Raw genomic sequence first — 17,905 nt, forward strand, 5'->3', positions numbered from 1 at the left:
GTGACGGGTGATCAGTCCGTCTGGTTAGGTTCGGTAGAACGGGTGTGTATTACCAACTACGTTAACGTAACGAGAGGTAGTACAAGGGAAGCGCGCGAGAGAGGTAGAGAGAGAGAGAGTAGAGAGAGGAGAGAGGGAGAGACGTTTGGCCAGCAAAGCGTGTCGTCTCTCGAGAACTCTGTGGCCTTATATAACATTAGAGAATCACCTTAACGCTCGGCACAGCCTTTTGCGAGGCGATGTTCGTAGTTGCTGGATAGCTAGTGTAAGTTCCAGTGAGTTCTGCACAGTTCGAGATGAATGCAGAAGATGCATTCACGTGCGCAGTATTATACATGATGAGTCGTTACAATTACCCCCCTCGTAAAGAAGACGAGGTCTCCGAGTCAGAGGAAGGAAGGTAACGAGATGTCAACTAATCTCAATGTGTAAGGAGCGTGAGGCGTAACAAAGGTGCGCAATATTCAATGGAAAATTGATCGGAGAGAATCTCACCGACGGGACCTCAACCTTTCTCCATCCACCTTCTTGATAAGGTCTAGGAACGCGCCCGCGTTCCCGTGGTACTGCGGAGCGCAGACGCGCAACTCGTCAATCTCGTGCACGAAGAGGTAAGGGCGTCCTCGGCGAGCGCTGCCGTGCCAATAACGCTCGACAGCGCGTAACCCGTTAGCGTAGAGCGGGATGTCGACGTCGCGGACCCATTCACGATTGTTATTGACACAGTAGTCGATACCGTGTCTATGAACAGCGTGCTTGTGGACCCAGTTGATGGCGAGTCGAGGAGGAACGGGAGCAGAGCGACGTCCGACGAGGAACTGGTCGTGCAGAGCAGCGAGACCGGCCTTGAGCGAGCTCAGCTCATACGGCTTGATCTCGTTAAGAGCGCGTGCGACGCCGAGTTGGTTGAGAGAAAGGAAGTAGAGGATATCGTGGAGGTTCTGTGGCGAAAGGGAGAAGGCGTTCAAGATTGGGGTGCGTAGACGCCACGGACGATCGGCGATCGAGATCCTAGGCTGACCCGAAGCGATCGTGGAAGCCGGTTGGTCGACGGAACGCTGTGGTCGTCCGACAAGTCGTCCAGCCCGCAGGAACTCTTGACGCAAAACCGCGGCGTACGACGGCGGTGGCGTGTTCCTCCGGGGCGCCAGGACAACGTCGCCATCCATGGGGACGTCGGTATCGCTCCCATCGCGTGCTTGTACAGACGCGGAAGCGGAACGGTCAGCGAGGTTAGCCTGTCCGTCCGACGAAGCCATCTCCGAGACGGTGTCCGAAACGTTGAGGACTGGCGAGAGTTCGTGAGCACCTTGAACTCCATCATGTTGCTATTTCGACTCACCCTGTTCCAGTTGCCGGACGGGCACGTCGCCTGCGACGTATTCCGGCTTCAAGAGCAACGGGGTATCTTCATCGACCTCGCCGGGCTCGCCGTCGGACTCGGGTAGGGATGCGAGAGGCGGCATCGAGGAGAACGACATCAAGGAAGGGGCGGGCGAGTTGGGGCGAGTGAAAGGTGAGCGAACCTCGCGAACGACATCGTCCTGTATCGAAGTCGTGCTTGGGATCGTAGGCACGACGGAGGGACCAGTGGACGACGCGGCCGAGTTGATGGCCAGAACGAGGTTGTCGAGAAGAGGTGCAGACATGGCGAAGGAAGGGGGAAGCAGAGAGAAGATGTAGGGTGTATGGTGGTGAAGAACGAAGAGAGAAGGGTGAAGAACGAAGAGGAGAGGAGTGAAGAGGGGAGGAGCGAAGAGCGAAGAGAAGAGCGAGCGGTGTACTTCTGGTGAGACCAGGAGTGGGGATTGCAGTAAGTGCTCTCGTGTCTTTTATATCCTGTACACGCGTGACGGTTGAAATCCCGTAGGCGTGACCGTTGTGTCGCGTCCACTGGACGCATAGTCCTCTATTCCTCGACAGTGGAATCCGCTTGCCAATAACGATTAGCGCGGTGAGTCGGTTTCTGTGTTCATCTCCGTCTTCTTGCTATGTCTGTGTGGAGCACCCTTGTGCTGCCTTCGGAAATGAACGTACTAAACCGTGATTCGGTGCTTCGTCTCGTATTGTCGGACGAGACGAGATGCCCCGACAAGTAACTCGTCGCGAGTCAACCATTCTCGCTCATGCTCAGGCATTCCTACGAAGTTCACTAGATACCAGTGAACATCATTACCTGTCCGACGGTCGGCTCGCCGATCATGGTCAACTATCTGATCAATTTCATAGTGGTTATCCTCACCGTCTACCACTACTGGTGGTGGTATCGACCTCTTGCGCTTCGAAAACTCGTCTGGTGAGTCCACATACCTTTCGAGATATTCAGCATTTATAGCTTCGTGTATCTCGAACTGTGGTGGTAAATCCAGCACGTAGGAATTGTTGTTCAGCTTCTCCGTCACACGAAACGGACCAATCCATTTTGGCAGAAGCTTCCGTGTTTTACGCTTTTTCTGCCATGGAGGGTTCAAGTGCTTCGTCGAAAGCTTAACTAACTCGCCAACCTCGAAAATGATCTCACGCCGTTGGGAGTTAAAGTGTTTTGCTTGACTCTCCTGAGCCCTGCTGATTGCGTCTTCTGCAGAGCGAACCTGGGCGTGAACATGCTCAAGAAAATCGTCAATTGCGGGTAAATGATCACCGTCGTTGTCCGCGATGTTATGGACAAAACGGGGCGCGAATCCATAGTCCAATTCGAACGGACTGAACCCTGTCGAGGCGTTTACGCCCCGGTTGTATGCGATCTCCAGAATTGGCAGTAAGTCGATCCAATTTTTCTGGTCGTACTTGATGTAGTGACGAAGCATATCCTTCAGCACACGCACCATGCGTTCGGACTGACCGTCTGTCTGAGGATGGTTTGCAGTCGACATGGCCAGTTTTGTACCAAGACGCTTGAACAGTGTGCGCCAAAACCGTGAGGTAAACTTCGAGTCTCTGTCAGAAATTATCACTTCAGGTAAGCCGTGCAATCTTACGACCTCGCGGAAAAACGCTTGCGCTGTGTCCTCGGCCGTGTCCGACCTTTTAACAGGAATAAAGTGAGTGTGTTTTGTCAATTTATCCACCACAATCATGATCATATCGAGTCCGTTAGATGTCACCGCGAATGGACCTGCGAAGTCCATAGTGACGGTGTGCCATCTGCCCGGCGCGATCATGTGGGGCAGTAGCAAGCCAGCGGTCTTCTGATTCGATGACTTGTTGAGCTGACATGACTCGCATGAGCGAACATAAGAACGTACGTCTTTACTGAGTCGGGGCCAATAATACGTCCGACTAACTGCATTTAGTGTTCTGTCAGCACCTGCATGGCCCGAAACTTCGGCATCGTGGAAATCGTGAAGGATGTCGAGTCGCAGATCTCTGTGTTTCGGTATGCACAAAACACGACCCTTCCCGGAAGAGTGCCGACGGAATAACAACCCATCTTCAACTTCATAGTGTTGAAGGTGAGCCCGTGGCTTGTCCTGTTCAAACAATTCTAATATAGGCGCAAAGTACTCGTCCTGTAGGTATCCCTCCTGGATCTCCTTCAGAAATGCCGGCTTTGGTGCTAACGTAGTAGCTGTCAATATCTCGGCGTCCGCCTGAGGTGCGGATCCCGGTATTGGCGCGCGCGAGAGCGCGTCAACATTCGAGTGTGTACGTCCCGGTCGATGTTCAATCTTGGCCGAGTGTTGGTACGGGAGTAATTCCAGTGACCATCTTTTAAGGCGACTATTAGTACCTTTGTAGTTCCATATCCATTGTAATGCTATGTGATCTGTCACGATCTTAAGCTCTGATGTTCCATCTATGTATGGATGAAATTTGCGTAAAGCCCAGACCACTGCCAAACACTCCAACTCTGTCGCGCTGTAGCCTTCTTCAGCCGCGGACAATTGCCGGGAGATGGCAGCGACCATGTGCTCCTTGCCGTCCGCGCCAATTTGTGCTAATACGCCCCCAATGCCGATTTTCGACCCGTCTGTGTAAATTAGGAATGGTCGCTCATAGTTGGGGTGAGCCAATATAGGTTCTTCTGCCAGTCGGCCCCGAAGAGTTTCAAAGGCTTCTTGACATAGGGCTGACCATACAAACGGGGCTTCCTTTGACAGGAGAGCCGTCAGCGGGCGTGCAATTTTGGCGTAGTCGCGAATGAAGCGTCTATAGTACCCAGTCATGCCCAAGAAGATCTGCACTTCCTTGACCGTTTTAGGGGCCGGAAATTGAAGGATTGCACGTACATTTTCTTCCTTCATGCCGATGCCTAGACGACTGACGTGATGTCCCAAGGCATGTATTTCTTGATAACATACATGAGACTTAGGCAACGAGAGAGTGAAACCGGACGCTCGAATTCGGTCCAGTACCTGCTCAAGATGCTTGAGGTGATGCTCGAAATCGGCAGAATAAACAACTATGTCATCAATATAAACTACAGCAAATTTCCACTTAATCTTCCCTAAGACTTTGTCCATAGCCCGTTGGAAGATTGACGGTCCGTTCCGTATGCCAAACGGCATTCGTTTGTATTGGTACAGACCTTGATGAGTGCGAAACGCGGTCTTCTCGCGATCCGCCTCGTCGGGAATACCTATCTGGTGAAAGCCAGAGTTAGCGTCGAAGGTGGAGAAGAAGCGTTTGCCTTCGAACTGATTGAGGTAGTCGTCAATCCGTGGAAGCGGATATTGATCTGGCTTCGTTACTGCGTTCAGCTTTCGAAAGTCGATGCAGAATCTGACCTTGTCCTTTTGTGCAATGAGCACGACATTCGACGCCCAAGGCGACTCCGATTCTTCGATAACATTATCTGCGAGAAGCTTGGCCACAGTTTCTTCGATGATCTGCCGTCCTTTAGGAGATGCGTGATACGGAGCTGTCGAGATTGGAGGGGAGTCACCTGTTTCAAGCCGAACTTCACCCACTGTAGTGTTGCCCAACTTCCGTGATCCGTATGCGAACGCGTGTCGATGCCGAGTCAAGACTTCGAGGACCTGTTCCCGCTCTTTGGGAGTCAGGCTCGGGTTCAGATCTATATCAGTTAGTGCTCGGCGAAACTCCTGTAGGTCATTCTTATCAGCTATACTGACAGTGTTGGACTCGCTCATTCGAGGCGTCTTGCTGACGTCTACTAACGGATGAACAGTGCCGAGGATATCTCCGATGTACAGCGTCATCGGAAATGGCTCCATATTGACAACCTGTACATGATGTTGAGGCGAAGAAGACTTACCTATACTTTTCGCTGCCGAGATTGCCTTGAATCCATCTTTCAAGGGTTCTGGTTCTAGGTAGTATAGCGGTGCTGGGATCGGTCCTATTATTCTTGCAGGGATCTGGGCAGAGTGGAATGCTCTCACCGTGAACGTCTCTGCAACTCGCATCGTCGTTATTTGCTGTTTACGGCAGACCATACTAATAATTATATTCTTCCCGCCCTCGGCACGGAGGGCCAGCTGCTGGTTTTGCAGGTTAACGACTGCATTGTAGAAATCCAAAAAGTCGTTACCTAGTATGATTCGAGAGTCCTGAGCAGGATTCATGTACAGCTTCGTGGGGAGAATATGGTTCTGTCCCTTTAGATCCGTAAAAGTGAGATTGAGAGAGACGTACGAAGTGATAAAGCTGTTACCGGAAACGCCATGTAGTTCTATAAGCGGGCATTGTTGTCTCACTGCCTGCGGTAGAAACTTCTGGAGTATCGAACGATCAATCAGCGATATTGACGATCCTGTGTCTACCAGAGCCCGAAAAGCCCGGTCAGAGTTAGACCCATCGATCGCAACCTGTATAAAAGCTGGTGTCTTACTCATAAACGCGGAAGCGTCCGGCCCTGTGTCTTCATTTCCGCTTACGACTTCTGGAAGAGTTTGTTTATGAGTCGTCTTCTTCTGATCTGATAAGGTGCGCTTTGTCGGCGGCTTCTTCTTCAGGACTCTCCTTTTGGGAGTAGTGCCTTGTATAGGAATACTAGTCTTGAGCGACTGACCTGCTGAGGAATCCGTGACATCGCGAACCATTCGTCGAGTCATGATGGTGTTTGTATCGGCCACTAGGTACGCATTTGCCGAAAGGCTCGTAGCGTCCCCTTCTTCCTCTGAATCATACTGATCGTATGATGTTTCTGCTTCGTCTTCTGGTTGCTCGTCTTCGGTGAGTGCCAGTTCTTCAGTGTCTCTTCCATCAGACTCCTTGGGTTCCGCTGTGTTAGTCTTCGCACGCCAGTTCTGGTTCGGTTTCGAGTTTATTGGCGTGTTCCGCTTCCACTGGTTTTGATTCGAATTTGTTGTATTTTGGCTGAACCCGGTACGAGGAGTTGGTCTCTGACTGTTACTATCAGATGGGTTAGACGGTCGATACCCAGAGGTAGGGTTATGATTCGTGCCTTTCGATTGAGACGTACTGGTATTGTTATTGGACCAGTCGCGATCGCGATTCTGCCATCGTGGTTGGTTTGTATTCCCGTTGTTTGCATTGTTCTGGGAGTAGTTACCCCCTCTTGAAGGCTGGTTCCTTGGTCTCCAAGGACCTGAAGAGGCCGAGCCATTGGCATAGCTAGGAGCGTTACTCGGAGGGTTAGATCGGAACTGTCCATATTGTGATAAAAGGCCCAATTCCATATCCATCACGTACCGTTTGAAATCGGCCAGAGCAATCGTCGGGTTAGCGTTGTACCCCGTGCCTGCTTTGATTAGTGCGTGCATACTCGCCGGTATGCCGAGCAGGAGGTCGCTGATCAGAGTCTGGGAGCTTGCAGATTCTCCTAGAACGGCATTCTGCAATTTCCGCCGGTCAGTAAAGTATTGTGAAAATGTTTCACCCTTATGCCACCGGCGCATGCGGAGCTGTTCAGCCATATTGACGTCATAATTAGCCTTCCTGAATTCGCGACGTAAGATCGCTTGCCAGTCCGTCCAATTCATCAGGTTCGCCAAGTCGGGTTGTGACAGGGTATTGAACCATTTGAACGCTGGACCGCGTAGTATGAGAGGCAGACAACGCAGAATCACGGTGTCCTCTACGCCGGTGTATCGTACAATGTTAGAGATCTGACTAATCCAGTCATCTACGTCGTCGCCGTCGTTTCCGAAAAATTTCGGCAGATCACTATGTTTCAGCTTATTTTTCTCAGTGTGCGAGCTACTCGCACCTGATAACGCTGTGTACGGTGCTGTGGGTGCATACGAGTAGGGTACAAACCCCGAGGGTATTGACTGAGGTGTAGTATGCATTCCTGATGTCGGTACATGAGCTGCTAGCGGTATACCACCGGCTAACGCGCCAGAGATCGAGGACGGGAACGGTGCCGATGGCCCGTGCCGTGTCGGTTGTGGAAGTGGCGGTGATGGAGGCGGCGGCGGCTGTTGTGGGCGAGACTGCTGGAAGTGGGGTGGCTGTTGGTAAGTCGGGGTGTGCGCGGATAGTGGTGAGTCGGCAGTAAGAGGCGATGCGAACGAGACGTGCGGCGTCCGCAGCGTCTGTGGTACCTGCGATTGTACGTGGGATTGCTGTATCGCTGATAGTAGTTCAGAACGTACCAGTGCAACTGCTTCTGTCAAGTCATCACGCAACTCGGACATGCATGCGCTGATCTCCTGGGCCATCGTGGGCCGTGTTGGGAGGTTGACGCAGATGTCTGACAACCTGTAGATATCGCGTCTGATGACATCTGTGTTCTCAGTACAGTTGCACTTACAGAGACATCCCGGCGCCTCCTGCGCTAAATCGGCTTGCATCCCTGCATAGCCTGGCCGAGGCGAAGACGAGATGCACCCTGTATCTCGCGCAGTCGCGGGGTTCGTGGCTGATACGTCGGCCGCATCACCCGTGTGCGAGGTAGTGTGTCGATGGGACGAGCGAGAGTTGCCGTTGTCCCGTAGGTCGTCTACGGTATGCTGTATGTCGTCCAGGCGGCAGCGTAACTCGTGGTGGTCGGACCCGAGTTCTTCGAGTGGCGAGTCTCGGTGTCGAGCGCGCGCTGAATGTGTTCGGCGATTGACGAGTGGTGCTGTGCCACCTGGTCAGCAAGGACTCCAGTTGTGAGAGGATGGCGTGAGTGTTCTTAAAAACGTACGCGATGTCGCGTTTAGTCGCAGTAGCTATCTCGTTGAAGACATTTGTTGTCTCCAAAGCGAGGCGTTGTCCACCAACCAAGTGGTGTAGAGTGTCGCGTAACGACGCGTCCGCGGGAAGATGGCGTTGGTCGTGCACAAAGGCGGGCGAAGGTAGCCGTGCGGCGCGGTCAGAGGACGAAATACTCACCGAGGAGATGTTGGCGTCCAGCGACGAGGGAGTGACTGAATCGTCAGACGTCCGCTGGTCAGTTTGGGTGTATGCGTCAACCATCTCAGGGAGCTCGTCGTCGGACCCGAGAGAGGATGCGTGTGGCGCGTTCTGGGGTCGTGTGCTGTGTGGGCCGGATCGGAGTGAGGGTGCGATCTGGCCTTGGGCAGTGGAGGCAGAGTCTAGGGAAGACATGCCAGTTGCGAAAAAAGGGGGGAGTCGAAGAGGTTTGTTGAAAGGGTAGCGTGAGGGGTGTGTGGCGGCCGCGGGGTGAGTGGGTACACCTGGGTACTTGAGCACAGAGCGTCAAGTAGGGTACTGTCGGGGACAGCGGAGTCGACGTCGGAAGGGGGAAAGAGTGTGATTTGAGGAGACTGAATGTCCACCAAATTGTAACAAGACGGGTTACCGGACTTGCTACTGGGAGGGGTTCGGTCACTCAAGGTACGCTCACGTGACGGGTGATCAGTCCGTCTGGTTAGGTTCGGTAGAACGGGTGTGTATTACCAACTACGTTAACGTAACGAGAGGTAGTACAAGGGAAGCGCGCGAGAGAGGTAGAGAGAGAGAGAGTAGAGAGAGGAGAGAGGGAGAGACGTTTGGCCAGCAAAGCGTGTCGTCTCTCGAGAACTCTGTGGCCTTATATAACATTAGAGAATCACCTTAACGCTCGGCACAGCCTTTTGCGAGGCGATGTTCGTAGTTGCTGGATAGCTAGTGTAAGTTCCAGTGAGTTCTGCACAGTTCGAGATGAATGCAGAAGATGCATTCACGTGCGCAGTATTATACATGATGAGTCGTTACACAAAGCACGCGGACTGGCTGGGTTTTGCGCGCCGGTATGGAATGCTTCACGACAGCGCTTACCGCAGAAATCATGTACTATAGTATAGAGAAGGTGAGATCGATAAGAGTTCGGCACCGACTACGAGACTGCCCACGTACCGCGGTTGCCCTCGACATATGCTGGTCGAGACTCGCAGTTCTTTCCTATTGCGTCGAACATCATATCCAATGGGATCAGAAAATATACGCACCTTGCAGAGTCTGGCACCGTTGAGCTGCTTCATAGCATCTCTATGGGTCGTACCACAAAACGAGGAGTATGACCCATCGGGATCCTGCCACACATTTTGGCGGCAGTTCGGATACTCGCACACTGTGCGCTGCGTGCGCGACGTGTCGGAACACATGCTTCAGCTCTCTGCGTCGCGGTATGGTCGTGGTCAGAGAACAACTCGTGAGTGCGAAGCAAGGGGTGGTACAGGGTCGTACAGTACTGATAGTACGCGACGGACAATGAAACGATAAGTACGGCTTACATGTACGGAAGAAGCGACCCAAATATGGCAAGTGCCTTAACCGCCGCTGGGAATCCACTGGAACGACTCGGACCATGCCCTGCGCGCAATACGCCGTTACTTACTTTACGCCTTCATTTCTGCAACGTCACCGCGCTCTGCTTCATCGGTAGGCTATTCAGAATGCAATACAACGTTGCTACTTTGAGACGAGCACAGTACCGGGCTGGATAAATGATACCTGAACAAGCCACCATCAGGTGGTCAAACCGTATTGGGCACCGTGGTTTTGACATGGTGCGTCCTATTTGCGTCTTTCGACCTTTCCCACTTTCATTGAATAATCCCTTCTCAAGCGTCAACGTTCACCATCGACGTCCTCCAGACGAAGTTTGTCGCTGTCGCCATACTACGTAGACATGAGTCGGCCGCCCACCCACCACTACATTACTCGGACGTCAGCCGCGCGTCCTACTCCTGCCTATCGCAGTTTTGCGTCGGTACCATATCCGACTGCTACTCAGGACAATCGGCCACCAGCGTCCGAGTCGCATCATGGTCGTCGCAATGGCCGATCAATGTCGATCTCTGATCCGCAGAGGCATCGAAACGAATCGTTAGCGATACGCATGGACACGCAAGAGCCTGTTGAGCGAGGTGCGTCTATTACTCAGAGTGCGCAGGTTGATAGTCAAGTACGGCGGCCACCCAGTCGTTCCTCCGAGGCCAAGTGAACGCACCCCTCGCTCTCGTTCGTACTCTCAGCCACCGCCTGCCCCACGCACGGAGCCCGCACCTGCAATACGCTTCTATCACCGCGATGAGCCTTATTATGAGTGTGCATTCCAAATGCTTCGGCTATCTTAGCGTAGTAAACGTTGTCAGGTTCACCAACTTCGCGCCGTATGCCATACACTGGGATGGTCGCATGTATCCAACCGCAGAGCACCGTGCGTCCACGTCTGTTTCGCCGTTGATCCACATTTTCACTCATAACACTCAGTGTTCCAGGCACACAAGTTCATGCCGCACCGACCAGACCTGGCGGAGCGTATCCGCTGCCTCCCCAGCTCCCGCGCAGCACTCCAAGAGGCAGGGAACCTGCGCCAATTGCAGCGTACAGACTGGTTCGAGGTCAACGTCCGCGTAATGGACGACGTCCTCGAGGCCAAGGTCTCCCAGCATTTCTCGCTTCGCGACATGCTTCTCCAAACGGGCACCAGCGAGCTCGTTGAGGACAGCCCGGTACGGATGGGCGCTCGCAAATCATTGCCACTGTGCAGACGCTGACCGCCTCGACAGGTCGATTCGTTTTGGGGATGTGGCCAGGATGGCCTAGGAAGGAACGAGCTGGGCAAGGCGCTGATGCGGCTGCGTGACAAGCTCAGAGCTCGTCCAGGGTCAGCAGGTGGTCGATTCGTGTGGGCGTCTCCCCCGCTGGAACCAGCGACTCGCTCGGAAGGCCAACTGCCCCCCTCTGGACCGACGGGCTCACAGCAGAGCCGCGGAAGGGCGTCTGTGCGACCGTCACCTGTATCCGCGAAAAAACAGGAAGGAAGAAGGCTGCGACGGCGCACGGGAGACGTTGAAATCCAGTCTACTGGGGCGCCCGTCAATGAAGAGGTGGTACGCACGACTGAGGTAAGTATGAGAAAGGTCGGACGCCGCGATGTCTCAACTCAGCAATGACGGTCTGAGTTCTTCTCTGACGACTACATGTTAGGACCGGCCGTCCTGGAGAACCCCGGAGATGCCGATGGGAGGGGGGTGGAGTAGTTCCCATCGTTTGTGACGCCGTGGGCGTTCAAACATTCATCGTCGACATTTGTGATTCAGACTGCCTAGAGTTTCCGAGACAGGAGAGAAATGTGACGAAGGGTTGGATTCGTTGTATGAGTATATTCTCCACGTATGATAACTGAGCTTCGAATAGTCTGGATGTACAACATGTCTATGTACGTCGGAGCCTGTGTCGTGTACGTCCATATATGCGTGTAGTTTCATTCGAGATCTTACTCGGACGCAGAGTCCCAGCTAGTGACGACTCAATCATTGCGATTGTAGGACCCTGATCAGAGGATATGCGGTCATGATGAGAACACAGCGCACGTCAAGGCGCACGTACCAAGTACTAGATTAGCCGTACAGACCTCAATGGTCGTGCCGTAGTTTGTCGCGCAGTCGCATGAGTGCATTGCCGAGTTCATTCCTTCCTTGCCTATCACGGCCCCACCCCCAGAACGAATCGACCTGCAGGAAGGCTGAACACCTGCACAACGCATAACGAACAAGGGCCATACCGGACTGTCCTCGACGAGTTCGCTGTTGCCGGTCCCGAGAAGCATGTCCCTCAATGTCGGATGCTGCGTGAACTTCGCCTCGAGAATTGCATCCATGACGCTGATATTGACGTTGAACCAGTCTGTGCGCTGCAGCCTGCGAAGACGCCCCGCCTCCTCGAGTGCAGCACGGGGGCTGGGGAGGAGGCGGATTCGCTCGGCCAGCTCTGGTCTGGTCGTCATGAATTTGTGTGCTTGAAACACTGGGTTTGATCATGTATAAGACCTCAAGGACGGTTACAGGCAGCCGCAAGATACGTACAGTGTTCTGCGGTTGGGTATGTATGGCCATCCCAGTCAACGGCATACGATGCGAAGTTCGTGAACCTGCCAGTAATGACGTGGAGAAGACATGTCGATTTATTAACATCAGTAGGCCAAGGTAGCAAGAACACTTGAGTACGCACTCAAAGTATGGGCGGTCGCGGTGGTAGAAGAGAATTGGATCTTGTGGTTGATCTGGATCTGCTGCAGTGGCGGGGAGGAGGAGCGCCCGCGCGACCACTTCGACATCACCTTCCACGTACACCTTGATCCAGTGCTACATGCTTACCTGGCTGCTTTGCTTCGTCGACATCCGCAGGGCTGTACGACCTCAGCTCCGTCTGGTGCACCTGTGGTCCTGAAGCCGACGTTTCGTGACTGCCTCGGCGATGCGATTGTTGACTCTGTCGACCTAGGCCTCGACATGTTACTCGCTGAAACAAAGAGCAAAACCAGTCGAGCAAAGACATGGCTGCGAACAGTCTTGCTACAATGTCGAATGACCGGTATTCATGTCTGCGCCAAGTCGACGCATTCTACTGCGCACGCATGCAGAACATGAGTCGAGCCTGCCGGTATTCGTGCTGCTACCGGAACATGTGGCACTGGCAGGAACTGAGTGAGTCGTGTTCCCCATGCATTGGTGCGTCATCACCTAGGGTTCTTATGGTCAACAGCGGTTGACTCTGCGATCAGAAAGTCATCAATTCAGTATCTGGTAGCGAAGAACTACCGCGATACGTGGGCAATTGTACAATTCTGGAGTAGTCCCGTATCAGCACACAATGGAAATTCGACCTACGATACTCGTAACCTAGCGGTATGCAACCGCTCTGATCCTTGGCCAGCTTCTGAATAACCTTCGGCTCGGAACAGGTGGGTGAGGTAGCCACTTTACTCGACCCACATTTCCGCAATCTATCGAACCTAAACTCTATGGCTGCCTTCTCCCATGCGTTGCTCAATGGTTCTGCAAGCATTCATGCGTCTTGACCACCAACGGTCTCCGTCGCAGCACGGGTTTTTGAAGTCTTGCAGATCAAAGTGAGGTTTACGGCGTGGGCGTGGACATATTGGGGACGCGTTATGATCGATGGATCGCCCACGCCTATTGTGGTACCATTCTTACGGGGCGATGAGACACTCAATGGTGCGCGGAGGAACCTGGCGAACGTCGTGAGGTGTAAGTTCATCTGCCCTTGTCTCCTTGTGTCCAGTGCATGCATCTGATGATGTAAACCAGTGCGGGGATCATACTGGTATACATCGAGACCAAACCATGGGAGTCTGAGTTTAATGCTGAGCGAGTCGATCGTGTCTTCTAGGGCCATGGTCTCTGCGGAAAGCACGGTCGCAACGCGTTCCAAGCAGAGAACTCGAGGACTCCGGGAAGTCATGGCTATGATGTCAGTATTCCGATTTGCATCGCCACCTTGTAAGCTCCGTCTCGCATCACGAAAGCCGCGCTCACCGCTGACACCTGCTTCTAATACCGCGGCCTTTCCGCGACGCAGACCTCAGCTGGGCGATCCTAGATTGAACATGCAATCAATAACAGCCGATTTCCTGACTCAAAGGAGAACCGGAGCTGCCCTCGGGATGCTGCAGGTGCGAGGATATTCTTGATCCGTCTCTACTTTGACACTCACGCGGAACAACGCGGATCCATTCCATAATCGAGTCTCCAATGAGGGATGAGTGCTATCCTGTGTAGTATACTGATTCGTGCCCGTAATGGTGCAGAGAACAAGTCGTGTCGAAAGCCCTGCATCGAGCAGGTACTCAAAAGCTCGCCCAGCCGAGTTCATCTCCTCCATCGCTGCTCCCCACGTTCTCGTGGGCAGGGTGTTTTATCTCCGATCCGCCGCCGCGGCGAATGACACCAGGTTGTCTACCCCCTTGATCCTTCGCAGAAACACGCGACGATAGGACATGCGTACTTCCACGGCTGTTCTGTGGGTCCGGCAGCGCGAAGGGCGATTGCCCTTCGGAGCGAGCCTGTGCATCTGCTGTGGGAGATGTCCACACGAACTGACCACCTGCGGATGCAGGACGGTCTCTGAGCTTGTCGCGCAGCCGCATCAACGCTTTGCCTAGCTCGTTCCGTCCTTGGCCATCCTGGCCACATCCCCAGAACGAGTCAACCTGGTGGAGTAATCAGCATCCGGACGACGCAGTGACATGCGAGCGACGCTCTTGCGTACATACCGGGCTGTCTTCGATGAGCTCGGTCTTGTCGGTCTTGAGGAGCATGTCACGCAGCGACAGGTGCTGCGCGAACTTTGCCTCGAGGATGTCGTCCATCACCCGGATGTTGACGTCAAACCAATCTGCGCGCTGCAGCTCGCGCAGGTTCCCTGCTTCCTGAAGAGCGTCGCGGGACGTGGGGAGCAAGCGGATGCGCTCCGCCAGTTCTGGTTCATCCGGCATGAATTTGTGTGCCTGGAACACTGGGTAGGGTATACGTCGCCGTGAGAACACCTGCTTGTAGAGAGCCGCAGTGGACGTACGATGTTCTGCGGTGTGGTACATGCGGCCGTCCCAGTGGATGGCATATGCCGCGAAGTTCGTGAATCTGGTAACAGGGACGGTGAATCAGCATTTCTGGGTAGGCCGCATAGCACAAGGCATGGCCACGTACTCGTAATATGGCCGATGGTGGTCATAAAATCGAATTGCAGGTGCTTGATCCGTGTGCGGGGATGATGGAGGCTGAGAGTGCGCGCGAGAGCGTGTATGAAGGGGAGGCATAGGTTCGTTCCGTGTCGGCATGGGTGGAACAGCTTTGTGCATGACTCAGATGAGTAGCGTTCGGCGCTCTATGTGTATTAAGACTTACTGGTTTTGATAGATTCCTGTGCACCAGGCCTGTGGATATCCGGGATGGACCGTATCTCGCGGGTACGACTCGGGTGCAACGGCCGCTTGTCTTGTGCAGCAGTCGAATATGCTGCCGTCGTACGTGTTGTCATACGTGTTGTCGACACATGCGTGCGGTTGGTGGACCTATCCATGTCGATGGCCGCTGCAGCAGCAACGAGGTTGAGGGACGAGAGGATGCCCAGGAAGAACTTGAAGGTGCCGAGTACGGAGTGAGATTCGAGAAGACTAGACGACCGCAGGTGAGAAACAAGAGGCAACATATAAGAGTGAAATGACTTGCTTCATTAGATGCCATGTGTAGCTCGACGACTGGCATGAGGCCGGTACGTTCTGAATGACTGGTGAACGGTTCACCGTTAACAATGCGTTCGTCAACCATCTATCAAACCTTCCTGGGTTCAAGAAGCATGGCTTGCCACTATCGACGACTGCGTGGAGGTTCTACACATGTTTCGAGTTCTAGGTGCTATAATAATAGCCTTATATAGCTGGCTTCGCTGTCTTAGCTTCCAACCATCTCACTTATTGCACAGACACAGGCGACTCCGATTGTTCTCGCGCCGAACATGGGAGCAGCTTTGAGCAGCCTTGTAGAAGAAATCACTCTTCAAAGTGAGATCCATCGTCTTGGTGATCTAGGTATGCAGGCTACCATTCCCAAGTTCTCGGCAGATGTGACAGCTGCATTCAGGTGTCTCTTCAACTCCGGTTCTGGTGGAACTCCAAAAAGACACGCTGGAATTTATGGCTAGTACGTTTCGACACCAGCTGTCTGACAATCCTTCATACCATTTCCGTCGCACACTGGCAGTCGTGTCTCGATTTGTGAGCCAGTGGCGTCACCCTACAGCTACCCCAAAAGTGGTCAAGGTACACTCTCGTTTACGCTGAGATTATTTCTAACGGACCAGTGAAATGTAGATCTGGAAGATCCACTGTTTCCCATATATTAACAATAGGTTCCTCGAACACCAGAAAGCAATAGCTTCCAAAAGCAGCACCTCCTGGGGAAACACCCGTTTGCTATGGCACGGAACAATCCGAGCATGCAGAATTGGCGACAGCGGCAACAGTATATGTACCAGGAGTGACTGTTCATTATGTGGAATACTCAAAGTTTGTGACTTTCAAACATCGTCTCCCGACACAAGCTGACGATGCCTCCATGTGTTCCTCGCACAGATGTCTTTTTCCGTCGCCAAAGTCGGTCAGCATCACAAGTTTTCCCGTTTCGGAGCAGGGATATATACGACTTCAACGTCGTCCAAAGCGAATGACTACGTACAAGAGCGGGGTGGGTCTCCATACAAGGCGATGCTCCTCAACACAGTCGTGGCCGGCGTAGAGGCAAAGATGACCAGAAATGACATGACGCTGTCCAAGGTTAGCAAACTCCGAAGGGAGACGCTATTAGAACGGGCTAACACTTCTTCTCATCTAGCCTCCTGGTGGTTGTGACTCCGTTCTTGGTGTGCCGGGCGTAAACTCGGTTTTGAACTACGACGAAGTGGTCGGTCAGTAGTTCTCGAGCAACGTCCTCCTTCCGTACTCGAACGAAACTGAGATGTTGTGTTCGGGTCTAGTTTACAGGGTGAATCAAGGACAACTCACCGATAAAATATGACGCTTACGACTCGCATGCTTGCAGGACGACGCTATCCGCCCGCTTTTCCTGGTTATTTATTGCTAGGAGTGCGGGTGCGAAATCCATTCTCCAGGTTGTCCATTTCCCGTTGTGGTGTCAAGTGGTTACTATGTACAAATATTGGTACTGAAACGTGGCTGTTCACGCCAAACGGCCACCGTCAAGTCACTCGCCCCATGATGTATGATATTCGGGTTCTCGCTTCAGTGTGAGAGCGGTTCCGCATACCGAGATATACGATCTGCACTACCGTGCACTGTTGCGGGAAGGTGCACGCTGTTCAGCGTTATGGAACAGTGACTCCAAACCTGGGGCGCACCGAACTAATGTAAAGCATTCCTGATTCAGGCTGGGTTTGGACCTATAGCGCTCTCTGACTTCTAACTGAGACTATGGGCAGGGGGCCAGGAACATGCTGTTTCTGTTGGCCTTGTACCTGCTTGTACGCTGCGCGCTGATCGGAAGAATACCAATTTTGGCCTCACATGTTGTGTATTTCAAGGTGGGTCTCGCGTCACGCCTGGTGCCGATGAATCACACTACTTACATCTCGTCTGCGTTGCAGTAGTAGCGCAACTCGGTGTCGTTGGAGAGGCCTATGGCGAGTCCAAACGTTCAACGTTCAATTCGGAAGCAGACGTTGCGGTCTAATTTTGTCGCATTCAGCTCAGTGAAGGGTGCGCGCTCCAACATGTCATGTCGCGTCTACTGGCACACAGGACATGTAAGTCCCTGTGCCCAGATATCATTTGACCGATCTCAGGAGCTTGGAACCCCAGACACCAATGGCGTGCTGACCTTACTGTGCGGTCAGAGGGGACCTTCTTCTTCCTGATGGCCGTCCTCACACACAACACGATCTGCAGCCCGACTTTCTGACACTTCTCCATCGGTACGATCATCAGGCAATCATATTGCAAAGAAGCCCAGTATACCAGTCAAGATACACGTTGAATACATGAGCGTCGCGACCGCAACACGGCTCCGGAGTTTTGTGGTCGGACGGCTTGAGGCGATACTACTGATAGGTTCGGAGATGACGTCCTACAAGAAGTCGAGAACATTGACGGTATGCACATTCACCTCTCTGGCGTGCTTTAATGGATCTTATGCTACCCGATTCATTATCCATTCTACACATAAGTACTGCCAGGTTGGTCTCGCATTTTATTCGACTCGGACGTGGAAAATTTGCCCCTCACTTA

General features: G+C 53.1%; 3 protein-coding genes across 3 annotated transcripts; 1 reads left to right on the forward strand and 2 right to left on the reverse strand.

Annotated features, from left to right (window-relative positions):
• Positions 1–323: 323 nt before the first annotated feature.
• Positions 324–1,649, reverse strand: B0H18DRAFT_1108673 (uncharacterized protein; the record flags this gene model as incomplete). The annotated part of the gene is made up of 2 exons (XM_048032747.1): positions 324–1,288; positions 1,343–1,649. 2 exons carry the CDS (start codon positions 1,647–1,649, stop codon positions 492–494), a joined length of 1,104 nt encoding a protein of 367 aa, XP_047886030.1. The 3' UTR covers positions 324–491.
• A 4,842-nt stretch (positions 1,650–6,491) lies between these two features.
• Positions 6,492–7,935, reverse strand: B0H18DRAFT_168289 (uncharacterized protein). The gene is made up of 6 exons (XM_048036948.1): positions 7,759–7,935; positions 7,682–7,700; positions 7,524–7,629; positions 6,892–7,472; positions 6,619–6,830; positions 6,492–6,540 (listed from the first exon to the last, which is right to left on the reverse strand). The coding sequence occupies exons 1-5, from the start codon at positions 7,805–7,807 to the stop codon at positions 6,749–6,751; spliced, it is 837 nt and encodes a 278-aa protein (XP_047886031.1). The 5' UTR covers positions 7,808–7,935; the 3' UTR covers positions 6,492–6,540; positions 6,619–6,748.
• On the forward strand, positions 7,876–8,673 carry B0H18DRAFT_168293 (uncharacterized protein). The gene has a single exon (XM_048036949.1). The coding sequence runs from the start codon at positions 8,063–8,065 to the stop codon at positions 8,510–8,512; it is 450 nt and encodes a 149-aa protein (XP_047886032.1). The 5' UTR covers positions 7,876–8,062; the 3' UTR covers positions 8,513–8,673.
• The last annotated feature ends 9,232 nt before the right edge of the window (positions 8,674–17,905 follow it).

The sequence above is a fragment of the Fomitopsis serialis genome, assembly GCF_022376445.1.
Source record: "Fomitopsis serialis strain Sig1Antser10 chromosome Unknown B0H18scaffold_187, whole genome shotgun sequence".
Lineage (NCBI taxonomy): Eukaryota > Fungi > Basidiomycota > Agaricomycetes > Polyporales > Fomitopsidaceae > Fomitopsis > Fomitopsis serialis.

Bases quoted from the DNA above. Each gene is read 5' to 3' on its own strand.
- B0H18DRAFT_168293 (XM_048036949.1), top strand. From the start codon at position 8,063: ATGTCGCGTTTAGTCGCAGTAGCTATCTCGTTGAAGACATTTGTTGTC.
- B0H18DRAFT_168289 (XM_048036948.1), bottom strand. From the start codon at position 7,807: ATGCGGCCGACGTATCAGCCACGAACCCCGCGACTGCGCGAGATACAG. The intron at 7,473-7,523 runs GTACGTTCTGAA...GTACAATCGCAG, and splicing joins TGACAGAAGCAGTTGCACTG to GTACCACAGACGCTGCGGAC. The intron at 6,831-6,891 runs GCAAGCGATCTT...ATGGCTGAACAG, and splicing joins CTGATGAATTGGACGGACTG to CTCCGCATGCGCCGGTGGCA.